Genomic DNA, 21,522 nt, shown 5'->3' on the forward strand with positions numbered 1-21,522 from the left:
GATTTCAACGCTGCCGCTGTCGAGTGGGGCAGCCCCCGGACCAACGCCAGAGGAGAGGAGCTCCTCGCGATCATGGAGCAGCTAGGGCTCGTCCTGCTGAACCGTGGATGTGTGCCAACATACCGAGGCAACGCAGTGGCCAGGCCGTCGGTGATCGACGTGGCATTTGCCACTCCAGCCATCGCAGGGCCGGGCGACTGGCGGGTGGTAGTGGACGACCAGCTGATGTCGGATCACTCGCCCATCACCTACACCGTCGGAGACCCGCAGCCTCGAACCGCACCGCGCCCGGCACCACGGCACCAGCTTCGCCGGTGGAGGATGCACCTGTTCGACCCGGAGGTGTTCGCGATCTCGCTGCGGGCACACAACTTCGGTGAAGTCGAACCATCGGTGGCTGCCGTCACGAGGCTGCTGGAGAGAGCCTGCGATGAGACCATGCCGCGCAGTGGCCGAGGACCGGGACGGAATCAGGCGTGCCGTTTACTGGTGGACGTCGGAGATCGCGGAGAAGCGCACCATCTGTGGGCTAGCCCGACGACGCCTGCGAAAAACGGGGGACGCCAGCGACCGTGCTTACCGAGCCGTCGAGTACATGCAGACGAAGCGCATGCTCGACAGCGCCATCCGGGAAAGCAAGCGGCGTTGCGCCCGCGAACTCGCAGATTCGGTGGAGGACGACCCCTGGGGTAACGCCTACCGAACAGCAGTGGGCTGGCTCACAGGCGGACGCCTGCGGCAAGAGGACGACCACGAAGTGCTGGGACGCATCGTGGACGAGCTGTTCCCACAACAGCCACCGATGGACTGGCCCGACACAGCGCGACCAGAGACTGCTACTGGGGCGATCCGCGGGGTAACGGAGGAAGAGCTGATGGCCATTGCCAGCAGCCTCAGCCCCCGCAAGGCCCCTGGACCCGACGGCATCCCGAACGCTGCCGCAACCGTTGCCCTGCGATCATACCCTGCTGTGTTCTGCAGCCTATTCGGACGGCTCCTCGAAACAGGCTCCTTCCCAGAGGAGTGGAAGCAGCAAAAACTAGTGCTGATCCCGAAGCCGGGGAAGCCAGCGGGGCTGGCGACGTCGCAGAGGCCGCTGTGCATGCTCAACGTCCTGGGGAAGATCTACGAGCGCATCCTGCTCACCAGGCTCAATGACCAGCTGGAGGGCAGCGAGGAACCGCACCTCTCCTCGAACCAGCACGGCTTCCGCCGGCAGCGATGTACCCTGGACGCTGCCCGGATGATCGTGAGGAAGGAGCGGATGCGATGCGCCATGGTCGCACGAAACCAAACACACCACGCATCTGCATGGTGGTGTCACTCGACGTGCGCAACGCGTTCAACTGCGCCAACTGGACGTCGATAGGTGCTGCGCTTCGTCGGATGCAGGTACACCCGGAGCTACTGCGTGTCCTCGGCAACTACTTCACCGGGCGCAGGCTGTTATACGAAACCAACCGAGGACTGAAGGTCCGCGACATCACGGCGGGCGTTCCACAGGGCTCAATCCTCGGACCGACCTTGTGGAACGTCATGTATGACGGTATCCTGAAGCTTCCACTAGGAACGGGCGTGAAGAGCGTCGCGTTCGCCGACGACTTGGCGCTGATCATACGGGCCGACGACGTGGACGCAGCTAGAGAAGCCGCGGAGACGTCCGTGCAACTGGTACAGCGGTGGCTGGAAAAACACTCCCTCTCTCTGGCTCGCGAGAAGACGGAGGTGCTCGTCATCAGCAGCCACAGAGGAGGGCGGCAGCACACGAGCGTCGATGTTGGCGGCGGAATTATCTGCCAGTCGAAGCAGACAATCCGCTATCTGGGAATACAACTGCACGACCACCTGCGTTGGCGACCGCACATAGAATATGGTGGAACGAGCCAACCGGGTAACGCGAGTACTGCGGTCCCTGATGCCCAACCGCCGTGGAGCAACGAGCGACCGACGCAGACTGATCGCGAACGCGGTGATCTCGATCGCCCGGTATGGAGCCCGCTATGGGTGCAGCGACCCTCCGGCCTCGAGGTACTGAGCAACCAGCGGCGCCTGAACGGGATGCAGCGTACACTGGCGCAGGGTGTAGCGAGCACGTTTCGCAGTGTTTCCTACAGTGTGGCCACGGTCCTCGCCAGCATGACGCCCATCGTACTGCTGCTGCAGGAGGACGAACGCTGCATAGGGCGACGATGGCCAGCGATTGGGCAGCCAACGGAGGACACCCATCCCCCTCCGCACGCGACGGCCCTGCGCAAGAGAGAGCGTCTGCGCACCATCAGCCAGTGGCAAGAGCAGTGGACGGCCGAGGGACTTACACCAGACGCCAGCCGGTACCAGCGCTGGACCGCCGAGTCATCCCGGACGTCACGCGCTGGGTCAGCAGGAAACATGGAAGTGTGGACTTCCACCTGTCCCAAGTGCTCTCGGGACACGGCTTCTTCCGAGAGTATCTGCACATGAAGACGTTCGCACGATCCCCTGACTGCACCTGGTGCCCTGGTGCCGCGGAGTCAGCGGAGCATGTTATGTTCCACTGCCCGCGGTTCCAGCGGGAGAGAGCGGAGCTGCTGGCGGATGACGGCCACACCCCCCTCACGCCGGACAACCTGGATGAGCGAGATGCTGCGGAGCCCGGAGTGCTGGCAGCGCTTTGCCCGGGCCTGCCGAGCCGTAACGCAGCAACTTCAACAGGCGTGGCGCGAAGAGCAACGCTTGGAGGCTGAGGCTGCAGCTGCTGCTGCTGCTGCAGCTGCTGACAGGATAAGTTGGCCACGTTGCACAACTCACGCGAACACTCTGTTAACTGTTTGTGTTAACCTTGTGATACCACGGTTTGTTCCTATTAACCGGCTGTGAAGAGCAAGAGCGGAATCGCGACGGACTGACAGCTCCTGTAGCGGAGCTGAGAATGTTTATACGCTATATCCGCGGCTTGTGAATGTGCCGTATTAGTGTAGTATACTATATGTAAATATGTACTATGTAAATATGTAATAAAGGGCGATGATACATCGCGCTCCTGCCCCTCCACATTGCCAGATAGGCCCCTGGTGGGGGGGAGAAACAGGATGTTTCCCACATCGGGAAAATTAAAAAAAAAAAAAAAAAAAAAAATGGTACGCAATGCCAGTTTTGACGTTTCGTACCGGCCTTTGCTGTGTTTTCATTCCGTAGTTCCAGGGTAAATAACGGCGGTATTTTGTCGGATAATTTAATACGTTCTCCGTAAGATTATGTAAAAAACAGCGATATTGATAGGTATAGAATAATTGTTACAAAGCGATATTGTTATACGCTAAAGTTGTTGTAATCGAAATTCTTCCTTTCCTTCCTGTGATGTCTAGCACGTGTTACAGAAAGGTTTGTTTTTTTCACGATGTTGCGCTCGGTGAATCGGTTTCCGACGATTTTGCGACGATTTCGACACAGTAAATCTCATTGGGTAGGCCCAAACAAACATCCGGCGGGTTATAATGATCACTAACGCTCCATTCCCTTCACACAGTCCGAGCAACGCAAGAAACAGTTTCCCAAAGATCGGGCCCTCGCCAACTACGACGATTTCTACGGATCCGTGTTTGGTGCACGTTGGAAAAACATCCGGGTGGCGCTTCAGTGCGAGCACAAATATTTCGCACTCGTCAATCAGTTCGGTGACACAGAAGAAACGATCGGACTGCTTCAGGCGGATGGGGCAATTGATGTGCGGCAAATTTATAACGCCCAAAAGAATGCACTTGTTACTGATAACCGTGACCTGTTCTCCGGGGACAAGGTGTACAAGATGGGTGACCGAGTGCAGGCCTTCCAAGCGAACCGTGAGCAGGAAGAGGCACAAAACCTATACCGGGCCGATCCAGAGGCGGCCCCCAGTTCGATTGGTAAATCAACGACCAACCCTCCCTCCGAAACGGAAGCCTGTGAGGTGGTCGATCATAAAAAATCGCTCGATAAGGCGCTCCGGGATGACACGGAAATCGATTACCAGCGGCTGGTGGATCCGGCAGTCAGCTCGGCCGCTCTGCACGAATTTGTGCCGGCAACGAAGCTGAAAGGGATGGAAGATTTCGTGTTCGAATCGGAGCACTACAAATATTACAGTAACAGCACCGACTTTCCGCTAAACATCGTAATGGAGGACAGCTTCTCCATCCCGGAAACGTTGCATCTCTACACGTACGAACGGGCCAATGTGTCCACTTTTCGAAGTCCTCGGAAGAGCGCGACGGGTGTTCTGTCGCACTTCTTGTTCGATGGAGCCTCCTGTCTGCCTCCACTCGCGCTGGACGTGCAACCCGGTGAAAGGGTGCTGGATGCATGTTCGGCACCGGGCGGTAAATCGTTGCTCCTGCTGCAAACGCTGATCCCCGGCACGATTGTTATGAACGATCTGCAGGAGAGCCGCTGCAATCGGATTCGCAGCCTGATGCGTCAATATTTATACGATTACGATGAGAAGTGGAAACAACGGCGTTGCTTTATCACACAAACCGATGCACGCAATCTGCGAGAGTACGGAATGTACGACCGCGTGCTGGTTGATGTGCCCTGTACGAACGATCGCCATTCGGTGATGCAGAACGACAATAATATTTTCAAACCTTCGCGTGTTAAGGAGCGTTTGCGTTTGCCTGAGTTGCAGGCCGGAATTTTGGCCAACTGTTTGCAACTATTGCGCCCTGGCGGAACACTGGTGTACTCGACGTGCAGCCTGAGTCCGGTACAAAACGATGGCGTCGTGCACATGGCCCTGAGCAACATTTTTAACGATCTTGGAATAACGGTTACGATCAGGTGAGTGACGTCAAATTCGATTCGATTCATCCATTAATTGTCTCTTCAACAATCACTAGGGACCTGAGCCTCATGATGCAACCGCTGAGGGATGTGTTCAAGTTTGCTAACCCCGGCACGCTAAAGTACGGCCAACTCGTACTTCCGTTCCTGCCAGCCAACTTCGGGCCAATGTACATCTGCAAAATGGTTCGCAACGAGTAGTGATGATGGCACCGCTGTAGACAAAAGTGTTTTATTTGAACCCGCCAAGGAAGAGTGTGTAGTAAAGAATCATTCTTTTTCACAGTATTGATCATGTTTTGAGTTTTTTCTTTTTCGGTTTGGCCGCAATCGGTGCAGGTGCTTTGAAGACGGTGCTGAAAGAAAATAAATGCCATCAATGTAATGCAATTGACCCCTTATGCTCCTAAACTCACTGGCAGGTAGTGCAGATGGGGCTGAATTTACAGAAGATTGACAAACAGACGGAACACACGTAACCGATGTCGATAAGCTCCCGGTGGCAGAAACAAGCCGCCCGGTAGTCCACCTTAACGGGGGGCGGAAGGACCAGTTTGCAGCGCATCTGTGGATCCGGTAGAAAAACCCACTGCGACGAAACACAAGAAGGCCATTGGCTTATTTTCTCTCATATGTTAGCTGGTGAAACTTACGAGCAGATATTGAAGGAAACCATCCAGCTGCTCTAACCGAAGATATTGTCCCCCGGTAATATCACATCCTTGCTGCAGTAGACTGAGCGCTTTGTCCAGAGCACAAACATCGACTACAACGCCTTGTTTCTGTGCCGTAAAGAACACATTCATATAAGTCATGTACTGTGAGGCACACTCGTTGCTACCCGTTACAACCAGCACACGGGCGTTGATTTTGGTGGCGGGTGATTTATTCCGATTTATCTACAAAATAAAAATAATCGTTACGATGGGGTGAAAACACACTGGAGAAGCCCAAAACTTGCTCTTGCGATGTAGCACAGCGCCATGGACATGCTGCCTGCTAACAGTGACTCCGTGGGCGTTGTTAAACGTGGGGCGGTTTTGATTAGATTTGCCAACTTCTGTTTGATCGTTTTCTCCACCAACGTAAAAACTTCATACTGTCCGTCCACCTGACGGATATCCAACGGTTTTCCCGGTGTAGGGTACAGGAATTCGCTGTAAGTTACGGTACTAACAATGAGTAACAGTCGATCGAAAACCCACTGGAGTTCATTACGTTGCATGATGGTGGCAGGCCAACACGGCGAGCTTATTTTGCGCTTTCTGCATAAGGTGCGCGTTTCCGAACGCAACAATCGAGTCCAGACATTGGGTGAGATTATGCGGTTTTTCACGTACGATGCGCTGCGAGGGGTTGGTGTCCAACACGATCACCAGTAGGCTGGAGTCTTTGTTCTCTGGAAGATGCGAAAAGTAGTTAATACGATCGTTTAAATGATAATTAGCCGCTAAATGGTCACAAACCATCCATTTTGCCCGATGCGATTTGTTGAATGTGTACAAATACCGGCTGACAGCGAACTGTCAAAACATTATTGGCCGCGTGCTTTGTGAACAGTGGCTGCGTACGTTGGAAGGATAATTGTTTTTGTTTTAAACGCCACTTTCAATTTCACTGTTTGGAATGATTCTATTGCTAAAAAAGTTTTTGAAAGATTCTTGAAAAAGAGACTGTTCCAAAACGCAGTAAATGTTATAATTCTATGTATGTGACTGCGTCACAACAATGCTACAAAAGGTTTGCCACCTTGCTCTATCTAGAAAAATCAACGCAAATCGTTCGTAAACACAGTAACCTATGAAAAATCCTTGGCAATGTATAGAGCAGTGGTCATATTATCAGTCAGTGCATCGAGAATTGATGACCTGCGAAACTAGGAGAATTAGAAAAGTGAGTCTTCTATTTAACATCCACGTTCACGACAAATAATTATATGTTTACGTTGCACTTGACCAGTAAGTGTTTTCAGGATAAAACACGAGCAAGGATCTACCATTTGGCAAGGAGCAGCATCTTCCGTTCCGGATATCAAATAGGGCACCTGGAAACCTGTTCCTAAACAGTTTGCAACCCACGGTTACATAAATTGCTTGCAATGATCGACAAGGGCTCTTACGAAGATACATCGCACACATTCTTGTTGGAAAATGACAAAATGTGGGCTATGGCGTCGACCGCCGACGATGTGAACATCGGTCAAGATGTAAAACCCAAGTCCCCGACAGGAAGTAGCCTAACCGGACAGGAAGCAGCTTGTGCTTCCCACGAAGTTTCGGTTCTCATCCGTGCATCCTCGTATGATGCTGCCGAATATTTGGTTGAACACACATTTCCTTTTCAACAATCGAAGCCACAGAGCACGGATGCCTTTTCCAGTGGGGACAGTTTGCTTTTAAAACCAAACACAATACCCGTTGAAGAAATATCGATCCACATCAGCACGGAACTAATTCAGCAATCGCGAACATCGTTTAGAAATGCACTTTCGGCAAAGCAATGTCAACAGAAGTCGGTACTTGTACACAATCAGGCCACACGATGCAATAGAACTAAACGTAACCGACAATCGCCCTGCTTCAGCCGATCGAACGGTACAAATAACTGCCAAGCCGGAGTGCATTTCGATGTTCCAACAGCTGATTCTAAGTAGATGTGCAAACAATTTAAAAATGCCACATTTGGCAAGTATGTTCACCTGGTGTGATTTTATTGTACGCATAATTTAAATGCCCATGCTATTTGGTTAATAATAAATAAGCATTTTACGAAATAATAATCTCATGCTTTTCGTATCGATTTATTAAAATTTATCAAAAAAACATTTTATCACATACTTATCGAATTATTTTACGCTATCCTGTAAACCCTTGAAAACGATGTCAACGCATTGTCCAAGGGAGCAAAAATGATGGCTCATGTGATAACCTGTCAACGGATTGGCTTTAAAAACACAATGGAAAGAAACCCTGCCGGGAAGCTGCTCTATTGATCAACGCGAAGCTTAGTCGAAACGCACTAATGCTATTCCGTTGCAAGAGCAGCTGCTCAGTTTGAGCAAATGGCCATCCCGCTCCAGCCGTTGGAATTCAGTTTTGGCACCGCGAGAAACTCTTGTGGTGTTTGATCATCCTCAAATGATACCTGCAACGGAAAGGAAGAATCAGATCCACGGCAATCGGGCGCTCCGCCGTTAGAACCTACCCAAGTGTTCTGCAACAACTCCCGATGGTGATGGGTGTCGGAGCAAATTTCCGTTAGATCGGAGTTGAAATCAATCAGCAAACTGCGACACTCGGTGACCCCCTTTTCACCCCCATCGGACTTGACACTCTTCTCTACCGTTGAGTCGGTCGATTCGATAGCCTTTCGCTTCAATTCGCTGCTGCTACCACCGGCCTGCAGTTCCATGCGCTGCTCCAGATCCTTACGCTTGCGTTCTGCGTGGAACTGCTTGTTCTGCCAGATCTGGTACGCCCGCTCGAAGCTACGGGCCACAGTCAGTGTGACGGTTTGCGCCATTTTGCGCTTCTGACAAAGGAACGCGTGGCACACGAGTGGTCCCTCCAAGTTGATCTCTTCCGCCGTCCGCCGGAAACACATCTCCTTCACTTCCGCCTCAGTTCCGAGCGTGCATCCGACGAACGCGAACACGTGATCGTGGTTTGCGTCCGCGGAGCAGTAGGAAATCTGATAGATCGACACCTGCAGTAGATTTTCGCCGGTACCGCTGTCCGTCATCTCGATGCCCTTCGGTGAGATGGACAGTGAAACGCGTGGTAGTTTCTTGTTGCCTAAGGAGATGATACGATTTATAGATTAGCTTCGCAAACAAGTCCCCTGTCCCACATGTCCCAAAAGAACTGTACCTTTTGCTGCCGTGATGATGGACTTGACCGCTTCGGATGTGGCGTTCTCGGAGCGCGGTGTCGGAACGGGTGTACTGCCCAGGTATTTCACCCCGTAGCTGATGGCTTCGTCCGAACCATCGTCCGGTTCCTCGTGGTTTTCGGAGAAATCACGGATGCTGTTCGCTAGCGCAAGCTCCTCGCACAACTCTGGCAGAAAAAGTAAATATTATAGATCATTGGTTATTTATATTTAAATATTACAAGCGATCGGCCTGAGCTTATAACAAAGCAAAAGGAACCGACTACAAAATCCCGCACCATGGACCAAGGAGGAACGAAACGTAGAGCAGGTTCCTGTTTAGACAGCATGCAGACATGCACCCGATAACCTGCAGCAGCCCGATTGTGGGGAAAAGTGCAGGATCACTGTCCACTAGCGCGCGCGCGCGTGTGTGTGCTCGTGTCGATGGATCATTAATCTTCCCTTCTGTGCGGCCACTGACCTGCTCGCTCCGGATGCAATTATGCTTTCCATTTCTCGCCCTGTATCATGTGATTTTTAACGCTTTTGCTGCACACCCTGAGCTGACCTCGATCGTTGGTTCATAATTTGAATATTTGAACCACCACCACTCGCGGTGCGTTGATTTGCATGATAAATGCGCGGCCCTTCCAGACTGATAGCGACTCATCGCCCATATTCACACTCGCTCGGTAGTCGGTACATGGCAGCAAGTGGACGCCAGACAGCAGAATGACAGGTTTTTTTCAACGGGCCCGGCCGATAGTTGATAGCCACCATGTTTAGCAAGAAATTAAAATCACCCCAACGGCCGACAGGCCGGCGCTAATAGGCCACAACCGATAATGGATTCGTAGCCGGTCGTGGCGGATGTCGTGACAGGGATCCCCGTCCACCCTCCCCCGTTGCATAATTGTGGGTGGCCAGGGGTGTCTGGTTAAGCGACCAATAATTATGCTGCCGCTGTTGGACACACGAGTTGGACAATGTTGCAAGGTCCCTTTATCTAGAACCGATAAATGATCGTTGGGTGTCGGATAATTTATCGTAAACTTAATAGTCGAGCGTCGAGCTGGGGACGATTTAATTTGCGATCGAAGGTGACTGAGATGACGCAAAATCCTTGGGCGATCAATGGACCCACGATGTGCTAAACCACACATTTAATATTTGATACTCACAACCGACAAACAATCGGATCCTTCTTCTTTACTATTTTATTAACTATATTGACGTGTTTGCTAAGAAGTTTAACAAAAAAATTATAATTCTAGGTTCGAATAAACTTCACTTGGTTTGTTGGGATAAAAAATCAGGCAGCCAAATCAAATGGCTGAAAACTACCAAAGAAAAGAACATATTTCAGAGACGGATGATGTAACTGTGGCCTGCCCAGGCTAGGCTTCTGCTCATGTAGTAACAGCATCACCCACCAATCTTAATCTTCAGATAATTTATTTTAATATTAATTATTTTCATTCCATTTGCCCTTTCCATAAGGATTAGAAAGTGCTAAAAACGCAACAGATGATGTGGTTTGTAAATGTTTGCTGACGTCAAACCAATCATCGCACTCTCCTAGCCGAATCGAGCTTTTGGAGCTGCCTATGCGCAATGGTATCAAAAATGGCATTTCGATGCCACCGAATCGAAAACCGATATGTTTGTAAACCGTCTTCGATTATTTAATAATCGAAACGCCACACCCGTGACCCGTGGCCAAAGGAGATACGGAGCGTAATGATTGTGAGTTTTGCTTCACATTCTTCACGGCTTCCCAATCGCGCCACTTCCACATGGCAACCGCCATCGGTTGTGCAACGCGGATGCAGCAAAGGTGCATCTGCTGCTCTCGATAAGGGCCACCATTGGCATTGAGGTTAGGAGTTCGCGGCACCTGTCAGATACCCGATCACACACCGCGGTGGTGGCTGAACAGCTGAAAATGACCAACGATCAAACGGAGGTGGGTTGTCAGAGTATGTTTTGGGGTATAATCGACTGCTAGGGCGAAAACCTTCCGATGGCGACCGTGCGCACCACGTGTTGAGGGTGCCACTAACGCCAGTGCCAGTAAATTGGCTGATTACGTCGATCACAATCAAACTACAATCAAACGCGTGTGTTTGGTAAAAGCATAACACAAAACCGAAGACCGTACCCTCGGCGCAAGACGGCGGAGAAGAAGGCACGTGGGTGGGACGAAGGTCCAACACTGGCGGCCACATAATCACCATCGAAAGCCAATTCGTTCAATCGGCGTTCCGGTCTGCCAATTACGGTACAAATCTGTGCGCGACTGTAATCAGCCTGGATTTCCCCTTTCTGGCCCGATCGGTTCGAGCGCTGCTACTTCGAAGTTTGTGATGATCAATAAAATGAGAGAAACAGTAACAACCCAAAAAATCCATATTGCTCCTACCCGATCACAGACGATCGACAGCTTAACCTTGCCGATGGTTGCCGTTTTCGGAAGCCAATTTTGTAATAATTTTGAATTGAAACACGTTAAAACACGACGACGTCAAGAAAGTGACGGGAAAGTGACGATTTTATCGCTCGTTCTGCTGGTGTCTGAAGGGGGCATCACAAGTGAAGGGCCTTTTTGAGCTGTCCTTCGCCTATGATTGTCCTAAGAACGCGTTTTAGGCTTAGACTAGCAAGGGATTTGCGGAAATGGGCTCTAAAGCAGCGAGCCCACTGTGGTCTGTTCCGCTTTTTAATGAACATTAACAAAATGATCAGTGTCTGACATGGTTCTGGTCTACGAGTACAAAAAGTGAAGGGAAATCGTCTCACAAGCGCTCGTTTCGATGCATAACAATAAGGATAAAAAATAGTAAATAAATCTGAATTAATTTTATTTGCTCAAAATGATCAGTGCAGACCAAAAATAGATTGACCGGTAGAACTTGGAACTGTTTTTTCTTTAGTAACAAAACAGTTTGGAATATTTGGATTACTACTTCAAAACCTTTCAAACTTCAACGCTACTTCAAACCCTTTCAAACCATTTTTTTTACACAAAACTGCAAGCAATCATTACAAAACATGTTCAACTATCCTCATTTTAAATTTGAGCAAGATCTTCGGTTTTCAACTCATACCAACTGTTACTTTTCAATGTGTGTTCGCCGACTCTGAAAAAAGCCTAGACAAATGCAAACCCCGTAAAAACGTTTAGTGCCACTGCAAGGTGCATTACTTACTCTTGTGCTTGGAGCCATTTTTCCAAATGCTCTTGAAAAAGGCCATCGCCGATCGTCGCCGGTGGTAGCACGCCGAAGGTTACCGAAAGAAGACACACACAGAGCGGTACACAGTAAATTACCGACAAAAAATAACCATCTAGTAACCCATTTGTACGTGCGTAGTTACATAAAATACCGACCTTGAGTAAGAGTCAATGTACAACAACCAATCGCTGGAAATATTAACAACCCTCGCCGGTATCGGAATAACAAAATGGCAATCGGCAGCAATGCAAAAACAATCGTCGTTTAACAGCAACAACGGAAGCAGCTGCCAAAAACAAACCATTCAATGTTAGTTTCTCTACCTTTAAGTCCGTGGGCATGGGCCGCGGGTAAGAGTGCCACTAGCCGGCTTAATCCGCACGATGGAGTGTAGGAAGCAACCGACGCTTTTCGCACACTTTTCACCCAACTTTTCCTCCTGCTTTTCCGCACGTGGCAACACGCACGCGGAATGGTTTCCGCATTGGCGAGGATGACGCAATAAAGCGGTTGCCAAAGGTTCGCACGTGAAGGAACTAACCGCGATCACGCTGAGGCTGAGACATTTCTATTTCACTTTTTTACGCCTCATTTGGACCAGCGGATCCCCACTTCTTAACGTCTCTGTGGTGTGTGGATTAATTAGGTTTTGCAGATAATTGTTTCTCGGCCAGCATGGCGCCGGCACCGATCGCGCCCCGTCGTTCCTTGTCATTCATCAATCAGCCCCACCATTGAAGCGTTATGGCCGACGGACGTTAGTCGGGGCAAAAAAAAACTGCGTAGGAAAAAAGGGAACGTGCCCCGTGCCGGATGATGGTGGCGGTGGTCCACTGATGCAGGTTTTGCAGCAGCTGCAACCTCGATCCTGGTCAAAGATCGCCGGTCACTGTGGCGTGGCGGGAAGCGTGGTGGCTAAAGCCATATCATTTTCTCTGGCGACGCGCCGGTCCAGCTAGATGCCCGCAATTATCGGTCTTTGGTGGTGTGGCCAAGGCCGTCCGACTCCTTCAACCCACTATCAGTGCGGACCGTGATTGATCAGCGCGTGGAGCTACTGGAGTTCAGTCCAAGTTTGTTTTGATAAAATTAATTTGAATTTTTTTTAATTGGAGTATTTTAATGGATTACAGTAAGAGAGTTTTGACATATTGTGTAAATTATTCAAAACATTCTTGAATAAATTAAAAAAAACCACCATCCGATTTCATCATTCCCGTCCCGATGGTCAGCAAACTTATCAATTCCCTTCTGGCCCCAGAAGTGGCCGTCGAACTGGTTCTGCCGCTGCCACTGCTGATGAAACACTTCCTCGAAAAGTTGACAAACTCGCGTCATCGCGTCCCGCAATGGGGCGGACAGAACTGGACCATGTCTGGTGCGCCGACTTCTTTCGTTGCCGGGTTTTTTTACTTCTTCATCCAGCGCAACCGTTGGATCGCATTGAGCACTTGCCGTACCGCCCCGTCGACGTTGGTGATGCAATCTGAGCGGTAGATAAGATCATCATCAGCATCATGCTCCGGCGTCAAGCTAGTGGCCACAAAGCATAGCCAAGCCAAGGTGTTGCATAGACTAGTTTATGCAGCGGCCGGTTATGCAGCGCCAGTTGCCATTAGCGCCCGTGCAGCAAATAGCAAGGTGACTTTGCATGTTGTCTAGTGGCGAGAGACGCGAACTGTCGTTTGCAGCTTCAGGGTAAATGGCGTGCGCGAATCAATTCACCCGTTGAGGGGGTCGTTTTCTGATTCCAGTACCTGGAGCGTTTTCTAGAGAAACCCATTGATGCACCTTTTTCGATCCAAGGCTGCCTGATTATGCCCCTGGCTGAAGGACGAATTCGCGCCCCGCCAGGGGGAGCTAGACTGAAGCACGATCATCGATTCCCCAACGCGCCTGTTTATTGAAAGTGGAGACCAAGCGTAAGTACCAACAACAGCAGCAATTAACCGTTGCACAGTTTTGTGTGGAATGTCCTACTTGAAGGTCGTCCATAATGGGCAATCTTGTAATACTAATTCGGGCGAAGGAGGTATGCATTGCAAAAGTATGCAAGGCACGGACAATTGTGATACTGAGACACTTTCCAAGATACCCAATGAACTGCTTCACTTGCCACTTGGAAAGACTGGAGAATAACCATTAAATACGTTTTGCAGAGCAGGTTATCGAACAAAACTCACTGAGTTTTTTTTTAATAAAAATAATTTAGTAATTAAGTGAACTTCTTGAAGGGATGTGTTAATTTACATTATTTTTCATATCAAAATTTAAAAAGCCTTGTTTTAATAAAATAAGAAAAAAGAGATAAAAGATTTATATAGTGGTGGTCTCGCTTCATCGGTCCTGTAGCGTATTTTAGCCACCCCTCACAAGCGGCCCCATAGCTCAGTTGGTTAGAGCGTCGTGCTAATAACGCGAAGGTCGTGAGTTCGATCCTCTCTGGAGCCAGACCCATTTTTTCTTTTTAAACTCCTTGTTTTGCAAATTAACTAGCTAACATGTGGAAACTTTCCTAAAGAAGAGGAAAAACCCCAGCATTTAATGTATTATCCATCGGCAGTCTACGCTGCGACCGGAAATGCAACAGTCGCCTATTTAATGGTTTAATGACTGAGTGCGGGAACCGAAGCGCGTCTGGCTGGATCAGTAAACAATAATTGTACGGCTCTGGTGGCTAAATCAAAACATCAAACATCGAGTTCGTCATACGGCTGACTCCTCTGTAAGCCTTGAACTACATTTGCAACCCCATGGTCGCCGCCTACCGATAGCGGAAATTCAAAACAAAACAATTCTATTCCGTCCCCAACATCATCCGCAGAATTCCCCGCCTTCGTGGGGCAAATTCCGTCTCACATTTAAGTGCCATTTAAGAAGCTGCGCAATTAGAGGCAAAAAAGTGATCGCAAGTGGCGCATGTCAAGATCGTGTTAAGCCGTTCCCATTTGCAGTCAGAATCTGCTCGTGTGGCTCGTGTGGAACCTACATTAGATGCTGATAACGGGAACACACTCGGTACGAGTGGAAACACAGCGCCCGAGCGAAGAAGAACATTATTTAGCGCGTTAATTTTTAGCGCCAACGAACATCCGGGCCTCCGGGTGGTTTCTTGCTTTCTGATTAAACACTGACCTACTCCAACATCTTTCTTTCCAGTCTTAACTCCACTTCCGTCCACAATGAAAGCTTCTTCCACGTTCCAGCTGCCCGCAAGATGACGAGTTCTTTCGCTTTGTGCGACAATGAAAGTGTTGTCGTTGGCATTTTCTATTATTTTCTGCAAGTTTCACTTTATTTCCTCGATTAGTAGCACTAATACATTACCATAGTCATCAGTTGTGGTTTATTTTCTTGATCGACATTATTAATATTGTGTTTCATGCCTGGCAACTCTTGCGCACATCATTCCTAGCTTCCGGGCCACCTCTCACTGGGGGGTGGCCCTGAAAGCGCTGTTCCTGCTACGGATGAGCGTTTCTCTTTCTCTCTGTCTTGGGACCTTACGTCTGGCGGTTTTGGTCATCCCGTTTCTTGGTGTGCCCAGAGCAAGAGGTATCGTCGAGAAGAAATGAAGGTAATGTACAAAGAAACGTCACAGAGAGGAGCTTTAAAAAGTAGTCTATTAAAACATATCAAAAGATCTTACGAGAAAGAAGTTTGAAACTAATCTTTCATTTACATTTACAGTAATGTATAGTTTTTACATGTATTCCTGTTAACCTACGTAGCCTGTAAGCCGTTCACCTATGTAGACGTGTGAAGCAAAAATTAATGACTGTATCAGAAACATAGTTAAAACAAAAACGACTCCTTTGGATTGATTTGAAAAAAAAACAAAGAATAATGTTCACCCTCTCTCTCTTATTTGCCTCCACTTTAATTACACACTCCACCGTTGAAGCGATCATACATCTATCACGGTTCACGTTCATCCATTATCCGGTTTACAGTTGGCAAATGGTTTTCGCGCAATGTTTGTTCACTTTTTCCGCCACCATTCAACGCATTCACTGAATTCTAATATCAAAGGCGTTTGCATACTCTGGCCGGTGGTTGATGTTCTAATCCTTCCGTTCACCATCGTTGATGCGTCATCTGCTGGCGTACCGTGACTACTCGCTAATGGTTTAGTTTGTGTATTCAAGTTTCGTCGTGATATTGCCTCATCTACTGAACTGAAAATGGAAGAAATTTGTTGCCTTTTTTCTTGGTTAACTATATAGTATTTTGAATGCGCTTTCCTTTTCTTCTTTCGCGTACCTTGTTATCAGTATTTGTTTTCGGTTTCGTTATCGTTCCTAAACATGTTTGGCTATTTGGGATAGACCCGTGGGTGAAGAAAGTGTATATTATCTGTTTGGAGTTTCTTCTGTGTTGCAGTTATGATCATTCGCGATTCAAACCTGTGGTTACAAGAACCCGCCGTTTCAGCAGCGTGCTGAAGAAAATGGATATTTGGCTAGAAAGTTGATTTCTTTAGATCCTTATGCTAGACATGATGCAAACAATTCGAATAATCAACCGAAGAACATGGACAGAGCGCGCGCATAAGAGGTTGAGTGTGAATTTGGACGGGAAAAAGTTTTGAGTTTCCTACATTTTAGCTGAATTCCGAGAGGTAAGGTAAGAAGTGCTGTATATTGACTAAATTGCAGCAAAAAGAAAAAGCGATGCGTAAAGCTTGAAACCATCTGTATGTGAAAACACTGTTTTGTTTGCCACAGCGCGCATTATAGAAGCGAAAAAAGCGGACCCTCTCGGTTCATTCCAAATCCACAAATCCAGAGCTTAATGGCAAAATTTTGAGCGATACGTTTTGTTGTTTCTTTTTATATAGTCTTAACTTCTACATTGTTTCTTCTGCTCCCCGTACCCCATTGGCTTCGATATCATAACATTAATTGTCTTTTCGATTTTTTGTTTGTTTATTAGCTCTTGATCTACAGATTTCGCGTAACAAGTCGATTGAACTAAACAAGCGTAACAGCGTCGTTGTGTGTGTGTGGTGATAGCAATTTAGGATGAGAGTTCAGATACAATAGCCCCTAATGTAGCGAAAACGAAGCTCCCTTCACAGTACCTTCAGCACGTGTCTTTGTGAAGCTAAATGATGCTGCAAACTCCGATACCCGCGCCTGCAATTTTATAATCTCGTTTTGCGTGGTCGGCTCAAAATCACTAGCCAATGCTACTAAATGCAATAGAAATGCATGACTTTCCAACGATCGAACAAGCAATCTTCCCAATTGGAATTGGTTGTGTTTTCGGGACACAACTCGAGTCTCGAGTCTGTTGTGTTTCATTCTACAATCACTGTTCGCTTGTGAATCATCAAATAGTGGAAAATGATCGTGAGCCCATTGGCACGATCTCGCGCCTCGTCCGTACCAAAACCCACTGCCAAGTAGTAGTGTGGTGACTACTGTGTGTTTCGCTACGATATAAATGTTAATTCTTGTTTTCATATAAACGACAACATTGACTACGGTTTTTGCTATGCACTGTTTTGTGGTTATTATGTTTCTTTTTCACTTTTTGTTTTGCTTACAAATTTCCATTATTTGACCTCGTTTTAATTAGTTTTTGATTTCTTTTTTGAGTTCGTTACGCTGTTACGAGCTGTTAGAATGTTTGCTAATTTTCTGCGTGTGAGTGGTTTATCGTTTGACGGTACTTAGGCTGTAAATGAAGTCTATATAGTCTCTATATTCGAATGGTAGGGAATATTCGAATAATGAAAAAAAAAAAAAAAAAATTTATAATAGTAGTTCGTAATGCTACAACTTCTTCAACAAGGCGTATTTTGACCATTTTGCACGGGCGACCGATTTGCTTTTGCTGCGGCGTGTATATAAATAGTGAAACGGAAAAAATCTTTGTACAAATGAACAAACCTAAACTAGGAGTACTATTAATCTCGGGGATCGGTCCACTATTTTCTATCATTGGCCCAACACAATATTCACCAACAGCTTGGCAGCTCGATTGCGCCCAACCCACCGAGTCCGTTAGAGGTCAAACTTTTCACCGGCTTTACCGGCCCTTCTTCCGCTACACCAAAACTGCAACTCGTTTCGCGGCGCGGTTCCTCACGAAACAAAACCCGTTTTATGAGCCTCGAAACCCAGCTCCGGGGAACGGGACAGGAGGAGATGTGGCCATTCACACAAGCGCTTAGCTCTCTAACATACACACTAACACGTTCAATCCTACATTCAAAATCTCGGAACATACTCTGCACTGCTCTCTGGTGCACGTTCATTCTCACCGACGGACCTACCATCATCATCCTCACTGTTTACCCAAATCTAAATCTGCTTTTGGCCAGAACAGGGCGAGACACTGCGAACTGCGACGACAGTGTTGCTCGCCCACCGATCGAACGGCGACAACGACGGCGGTGTGTTTTCCTCATTCCCGCTGGGGCTTGGGAAACCACCGGACGTTGTTCTACTTCTTCTTCCCACCGCCACCGGCGGCCACACTCTCCGGATGTCATGCGGACGTTTCGTTCGTTTCCTGCCAACCCTCGCTATCGTCGTCACTCTCCGAGGATTCGGATTCGGACAGCTCGATGGCGACGCGCCGCGCCAAAATCGAGGCCACATCGTGCAGTCCCTTGTTGCGATCGTTTTCCTTCGCTTCGTGGTTTTGCTTTTCCACCTTGCGCAGTTTGATACCTAAAAAGCAAAAAAAAAAGAGTGAGTTTTTGCCCGTGTGGCTTCTGCTTTCGGTTCGGTCTCACCGTCTCGGATAGCCTTCATCAGATCACTGCGCGGATCGTCGTAAGCAATCTTTTCCTGTGGTGGAATCTTCTTTAGCTGATGCATCTTCGGAAGATTGTATAGGTCGCCGTTGGCAAGGTGCGCCTTCGAGGGGCTCATCGGTCCGTCCAGCATCGGCGGTGGAGGCGGTGGTGGCGGTGGGGCCACGTTCGGTGGTGACTGTTTGGGTGATAGCTGACAGGTAAATATCAATCGATCATGGTTCGAAAATGGAAAATGGAATGAGTATTGTTATCAGACACAATCAGTAGTTTCGTACGCACGGTACGCAAGGAATTACATCGTCGTTACAACAGAAATGGAATGGAATTTTTCAATGTAACCTCGGCCATGGGCTGGCTTGTGCCAATTAGTTAACCTTAAGTATCAAACTGCCACTGCCGGTTATACAAAACATTCAGAGTTTTACCACCACACAACATTTGGGCTCATAGTTTGTGAGTCCAGTATGAGCAACGTTTGAGTAAAAATATAATTTTTGGTCATGCTTAATAGGTGTGATGATTGAAGGTCTCGCCCTTAGATCGACGCGGCTCGAGATGTGATTAATAACACATTTGGTGAGCAACAAAAAGGGGGGATCAGCCAAACCGGAATTCCAAATGGACAGTCCCATGTGACTTACCACAACCGTCCTTCCTTCTCAAAATGATTTAATCGCTGGACGATAGTAGGCGCAAGTAAACCGAACTCTGGAATATCCTTGAGGACTAGAGAGCAAAGCCACCTCATGAGCCACTGAATAACGATTGTTTTCTGGTGCCGGTTGCAGCTTAAAAGCGCGCGAAGACAAAGCACGCAACGGTCCCCCTCTGTTGGCTTACCTGTTCCGGTATCGGTGGCGGTGGCGGCAGATCGTTCATAGACATCTGGTTCAGCTGCATGTTGAGTGAGTTCAGATTGTTGATCTGCTGGTTGAGCTGAGCGAGCGCCAGTTGGTTCTGGTCCATCATCGACTGTACCGCCATTTGCTGGTGCTGCTGCTGCTGGCCACTCATCGTAAGCTGCGGTGAGCCGGAGCGCGATCCGGATCGGTTCAGTAGCTTGGCGGCCACATTCGCCCCACCGTTGGTGAGCGCGTGAGGCGGCGACTGCAGCCCCTCCGGTATCGGTGGCGGCGGTGGCAGATTGTCTCTGCCCGTGGACAAGCTTCGGCTGCGCGTCGGTGTGTTCGCGTTGGACGCATTCGGCGTACCGCCGCCACTGCCGGACGAGGGTGGCGCCGGTGGAGGTTGCGATGGCCGCGATTTCGAGCGGGATGGTGTACCGGGCGCGTACAGGCTTTCCTGCGACATCTGGTTCTGGCTCGAGCCGTACAATGACGACGGGTTACCGTACTGATCGTAGATCGGTTGTTGGTGTTGATGGTGCTGAAGCTGCTGTTGGTAGACGCTGTTCTGTTGGTGTTGCTGAGCGGCCGCTATCTGTTGCTGGTGGTACGTGCCCGGTGACGGCGGTGCGTAGCCATCCACCATCTCGTTCGGTTGGTAACTTCGTCGCAGTTCGATCGAGTTGGGTCGCGCCGCTCCGGCCAATCCGGCCGCCCCACCCATCGCCGAGGAGGAACGTGAATCGTACATCATATTGGCGCCGGCCATCGCGGCCGCACTGTTATAGATCGATGTGGCATCATCGTTCGCGCCGATGATCGCATTCGGTGTCCGGTAGATGACGTTGTTGGGCATCAGCGTTTCGCCGTGGCCGATTGCTCGCTGGCGTTGCTTTTCGCGCGTATTGTGTGGCGCCCGGGGGCGCTTCTTCTGTCGGCCACCACCCCCATCCGGACCGCCGCCAGTTCCGTCGGTTCCGCGCGGTTTGTGCACTTTCTTGCCGCGATCGTGCATCACTCGCTCCGTGTCTTTCAGCATCTCCTGACGCCACAGTTCGAAGAAGTAGTTCGGATCGGTGTAGAACTTGAGCCCGTCCTTTCCGTCGTCCCGATAGCAGTTTAGTTTGTCCAGTGGCGGTGGTTTGTCACAAGCCTAAAAAGCAAAGCAGAAACGCACTGTGAGATGAAGAAGGATCTTTCCACCCGAACCCGGCCTTACCTTGTAAACCTCCAGCATGGCCGAGGGCATGGTGGCGCGGGAAAATATCTGCTGATCGAACATGGTCGCACTTTTGAACGCTTTCTTCAGCTGAATGTCCTGCAGGGACACCTCCTCGACCGTACTGTCCAGCTGCGTCACTTTGATCGCGAGCCGATCGATCCGTGCCTGCAGTGAGTTGGCACGCTCCGCCAGGCCTCCCGCATCTCGGGCCAGCTCACCGAACAGATCTTCGGCATGCTTCGACAGTGACGACAGTTGGCGAACGATGTTCGTGAGCGTCGTATTGGTGACCGTTTCCAGTTCGGCCGGCAGCTCTTCGCGCACGTACACCGATCGGGCCACAAACACCGGCTGCACCAGGCGCTTCGGTAGCGGCATCTTATGGCTTTAAGCTTTCCTTCGCGGTGCCGACACACGACAGCAAATGAGGGGTTCCTTGAGAGGAAGGTTCTGCTGTCCCCCAGTTCAAGCGACTGGAGACAGTAAGGAGTTCGGACACGCTGGCTAATTTCGTATCGTCCGATCGTCGTTTGAAGAAGCAGGTAATAGAGCATTCGGGACCGGCAACATTTTAAATCTGCAAACAAAAAAGGGAAGCTTCAACATTAGTACTATTTAAAGCAACGTTAATTTATTCCTCTGACCCCTGACACCCTATTTGTCTTTACGGATGATTTGGCTGTAAATAGGACAAGACCCCCCAGACCATCGATAGGAAGAGACAAAGTATGGCGAGTGATTCCGGAAACGAAGCGCGGCGTCATCGATCGGGATGAA

At 49.2% G+C, this 21,522-nt stretch overlaps 4 protein-coding genes and 1 non-coding gene across 6 annotated transcripts; 2 read left to right on the plus strand and 3 right to left on the minus strand.

The window, feature by feature from the left end:
* Window positions 1-3,179: 3,179 nt before the first annotated feature.
* On the plus strand, window positions 3,180-4,998 carry LOC128273921 (5-methylcytosine rRNA methyltransferase NSUN4-like). The gene is made up of 4 exons (XM_053011994.1): window positions 3,180-3,258; window positions 3,345-3,442; window positions 3,506-4,794; window positions 4,854-4,998. The coding sequence occupies exons 2-4, from the start codon at window positions 3,377-3,379 to the stop codon at window positions 4,996-4,998; spliced, it is 1,500 nt and encodes a 499-aa protein (XP_052867954.1). The 5' UTR covers window positions 3,180-3,258; window positions 3,345-3,376.
* A 91-nt stretch (window positions 4,999-5,089) lies between these two features.
* LOC128273502 (general transcription factor IIH subunit 3) lies at window positions 5,090-6,275 on the minus strand. The gene is made up of 6 exons (XM_053011474.1): window positions 6,264-6,275; window positions 6,016-6,196; window positions 5,759-5,954; window positions 5,451-5,696; window positions 5,214-5,386; window positions 5,090-5,153 (listed from the first exon to the last, which is right to left on the minus strand). The coding sequence occupies exons 1-6, from the start codon at window positions 6,268-6,270 to the stop codon at window positions 5,090-5,092; spliced, it is 867 nt and encodes a 288-aa protein (XP_052867434.1). The 5' UTR covers window positions 6,271-6,275.
* Window positions 6,276-7,576: 1,301 nt separating this feature from the next.
* LOC128272615 (low density lipoprotein receptor adapter protein 1-B-like) lies at window positions 7,577-12,001 on the minus strand. Its single transcript, XM_053010450.1, has 4 exons — window positions 11,880-12,001; window positions 8,667-8,855; window positions 8,002-8,591; window positions 7,577-7,941 (listed from the first exon to the last, which is right to left on the minus strand). The coding sequence occupies exons 1-4, from the start codon at window positions 11,923-11,925 to the stop codon at window positions 7,846-7,848; spliced, it is 921 nt and encodes a 306-aa protein (XP_052866410.1). The 5' UTR covers window positions 11,926-12,001; the 3' UTR covers window positions 7,577-7,845.
* A 2,282-nt stretch (window positions 12,002-14,283) lies between these two features.
* Trnai-aau (transfer RNA isoleucine (anticodon AAU)) lies at window positions 14,284-14,357 on the plus strand. The gene has a single exon. It is a non-coding gene; the product is annotated as a tRNA-Ile (tRNA).
* A 3,866-nt stretch (window positions 14,358-18,223) lies between these two features.
* LOC128272206 (actin-binding protein WASF3) lies at window positions 18,224-21,123 on the minus strand. Of its 2 annotated transcripts, XM_053009969.1 has the most exons (5): window positions 20,743-21,123; window positions 20,304-20,676; window positions 19,519-20,219; window positions 18,655-18,868; window positions 18,224-18,589 (listed from the first exon to the last, which is right to left on the minus strand). In XM_053009969.1, exons 1-5 carry the CDS (start codon window positions 21,121-21,123, stop codon window positions 18,405-18,407), a joined length of 1,854 nt encoding a protein of 617 aa, XP_052865929.1. In that variant the 3' UTR covers window positions 18,224-18,404. The 2 variants fall into 2 exon arrangements, with proteins under 2 accessions (XP_052865929.1, XP_052865928.1); XM_053009968.1 differs by having other exon boundaries at window positions 19,519-20,676.
* Between the last annotated feature and the right edge of the window lie 399 nt (window positions 21,124-21,522).

This window comes from Anopheles cruzii, chromosome 3 (assembly GCF_943734635.1).
Source record: "Anopheles cruzii chromosome 3, idAnoCruzAS_RS32_06, whole genome shotgun sequence".
Classification (NCBI taxonomy): Eukaryota; Metazoa; Arthropoda; class Insecta; order Diptera; family Culicidae; genus Anopheles; species Anopheles cruzii.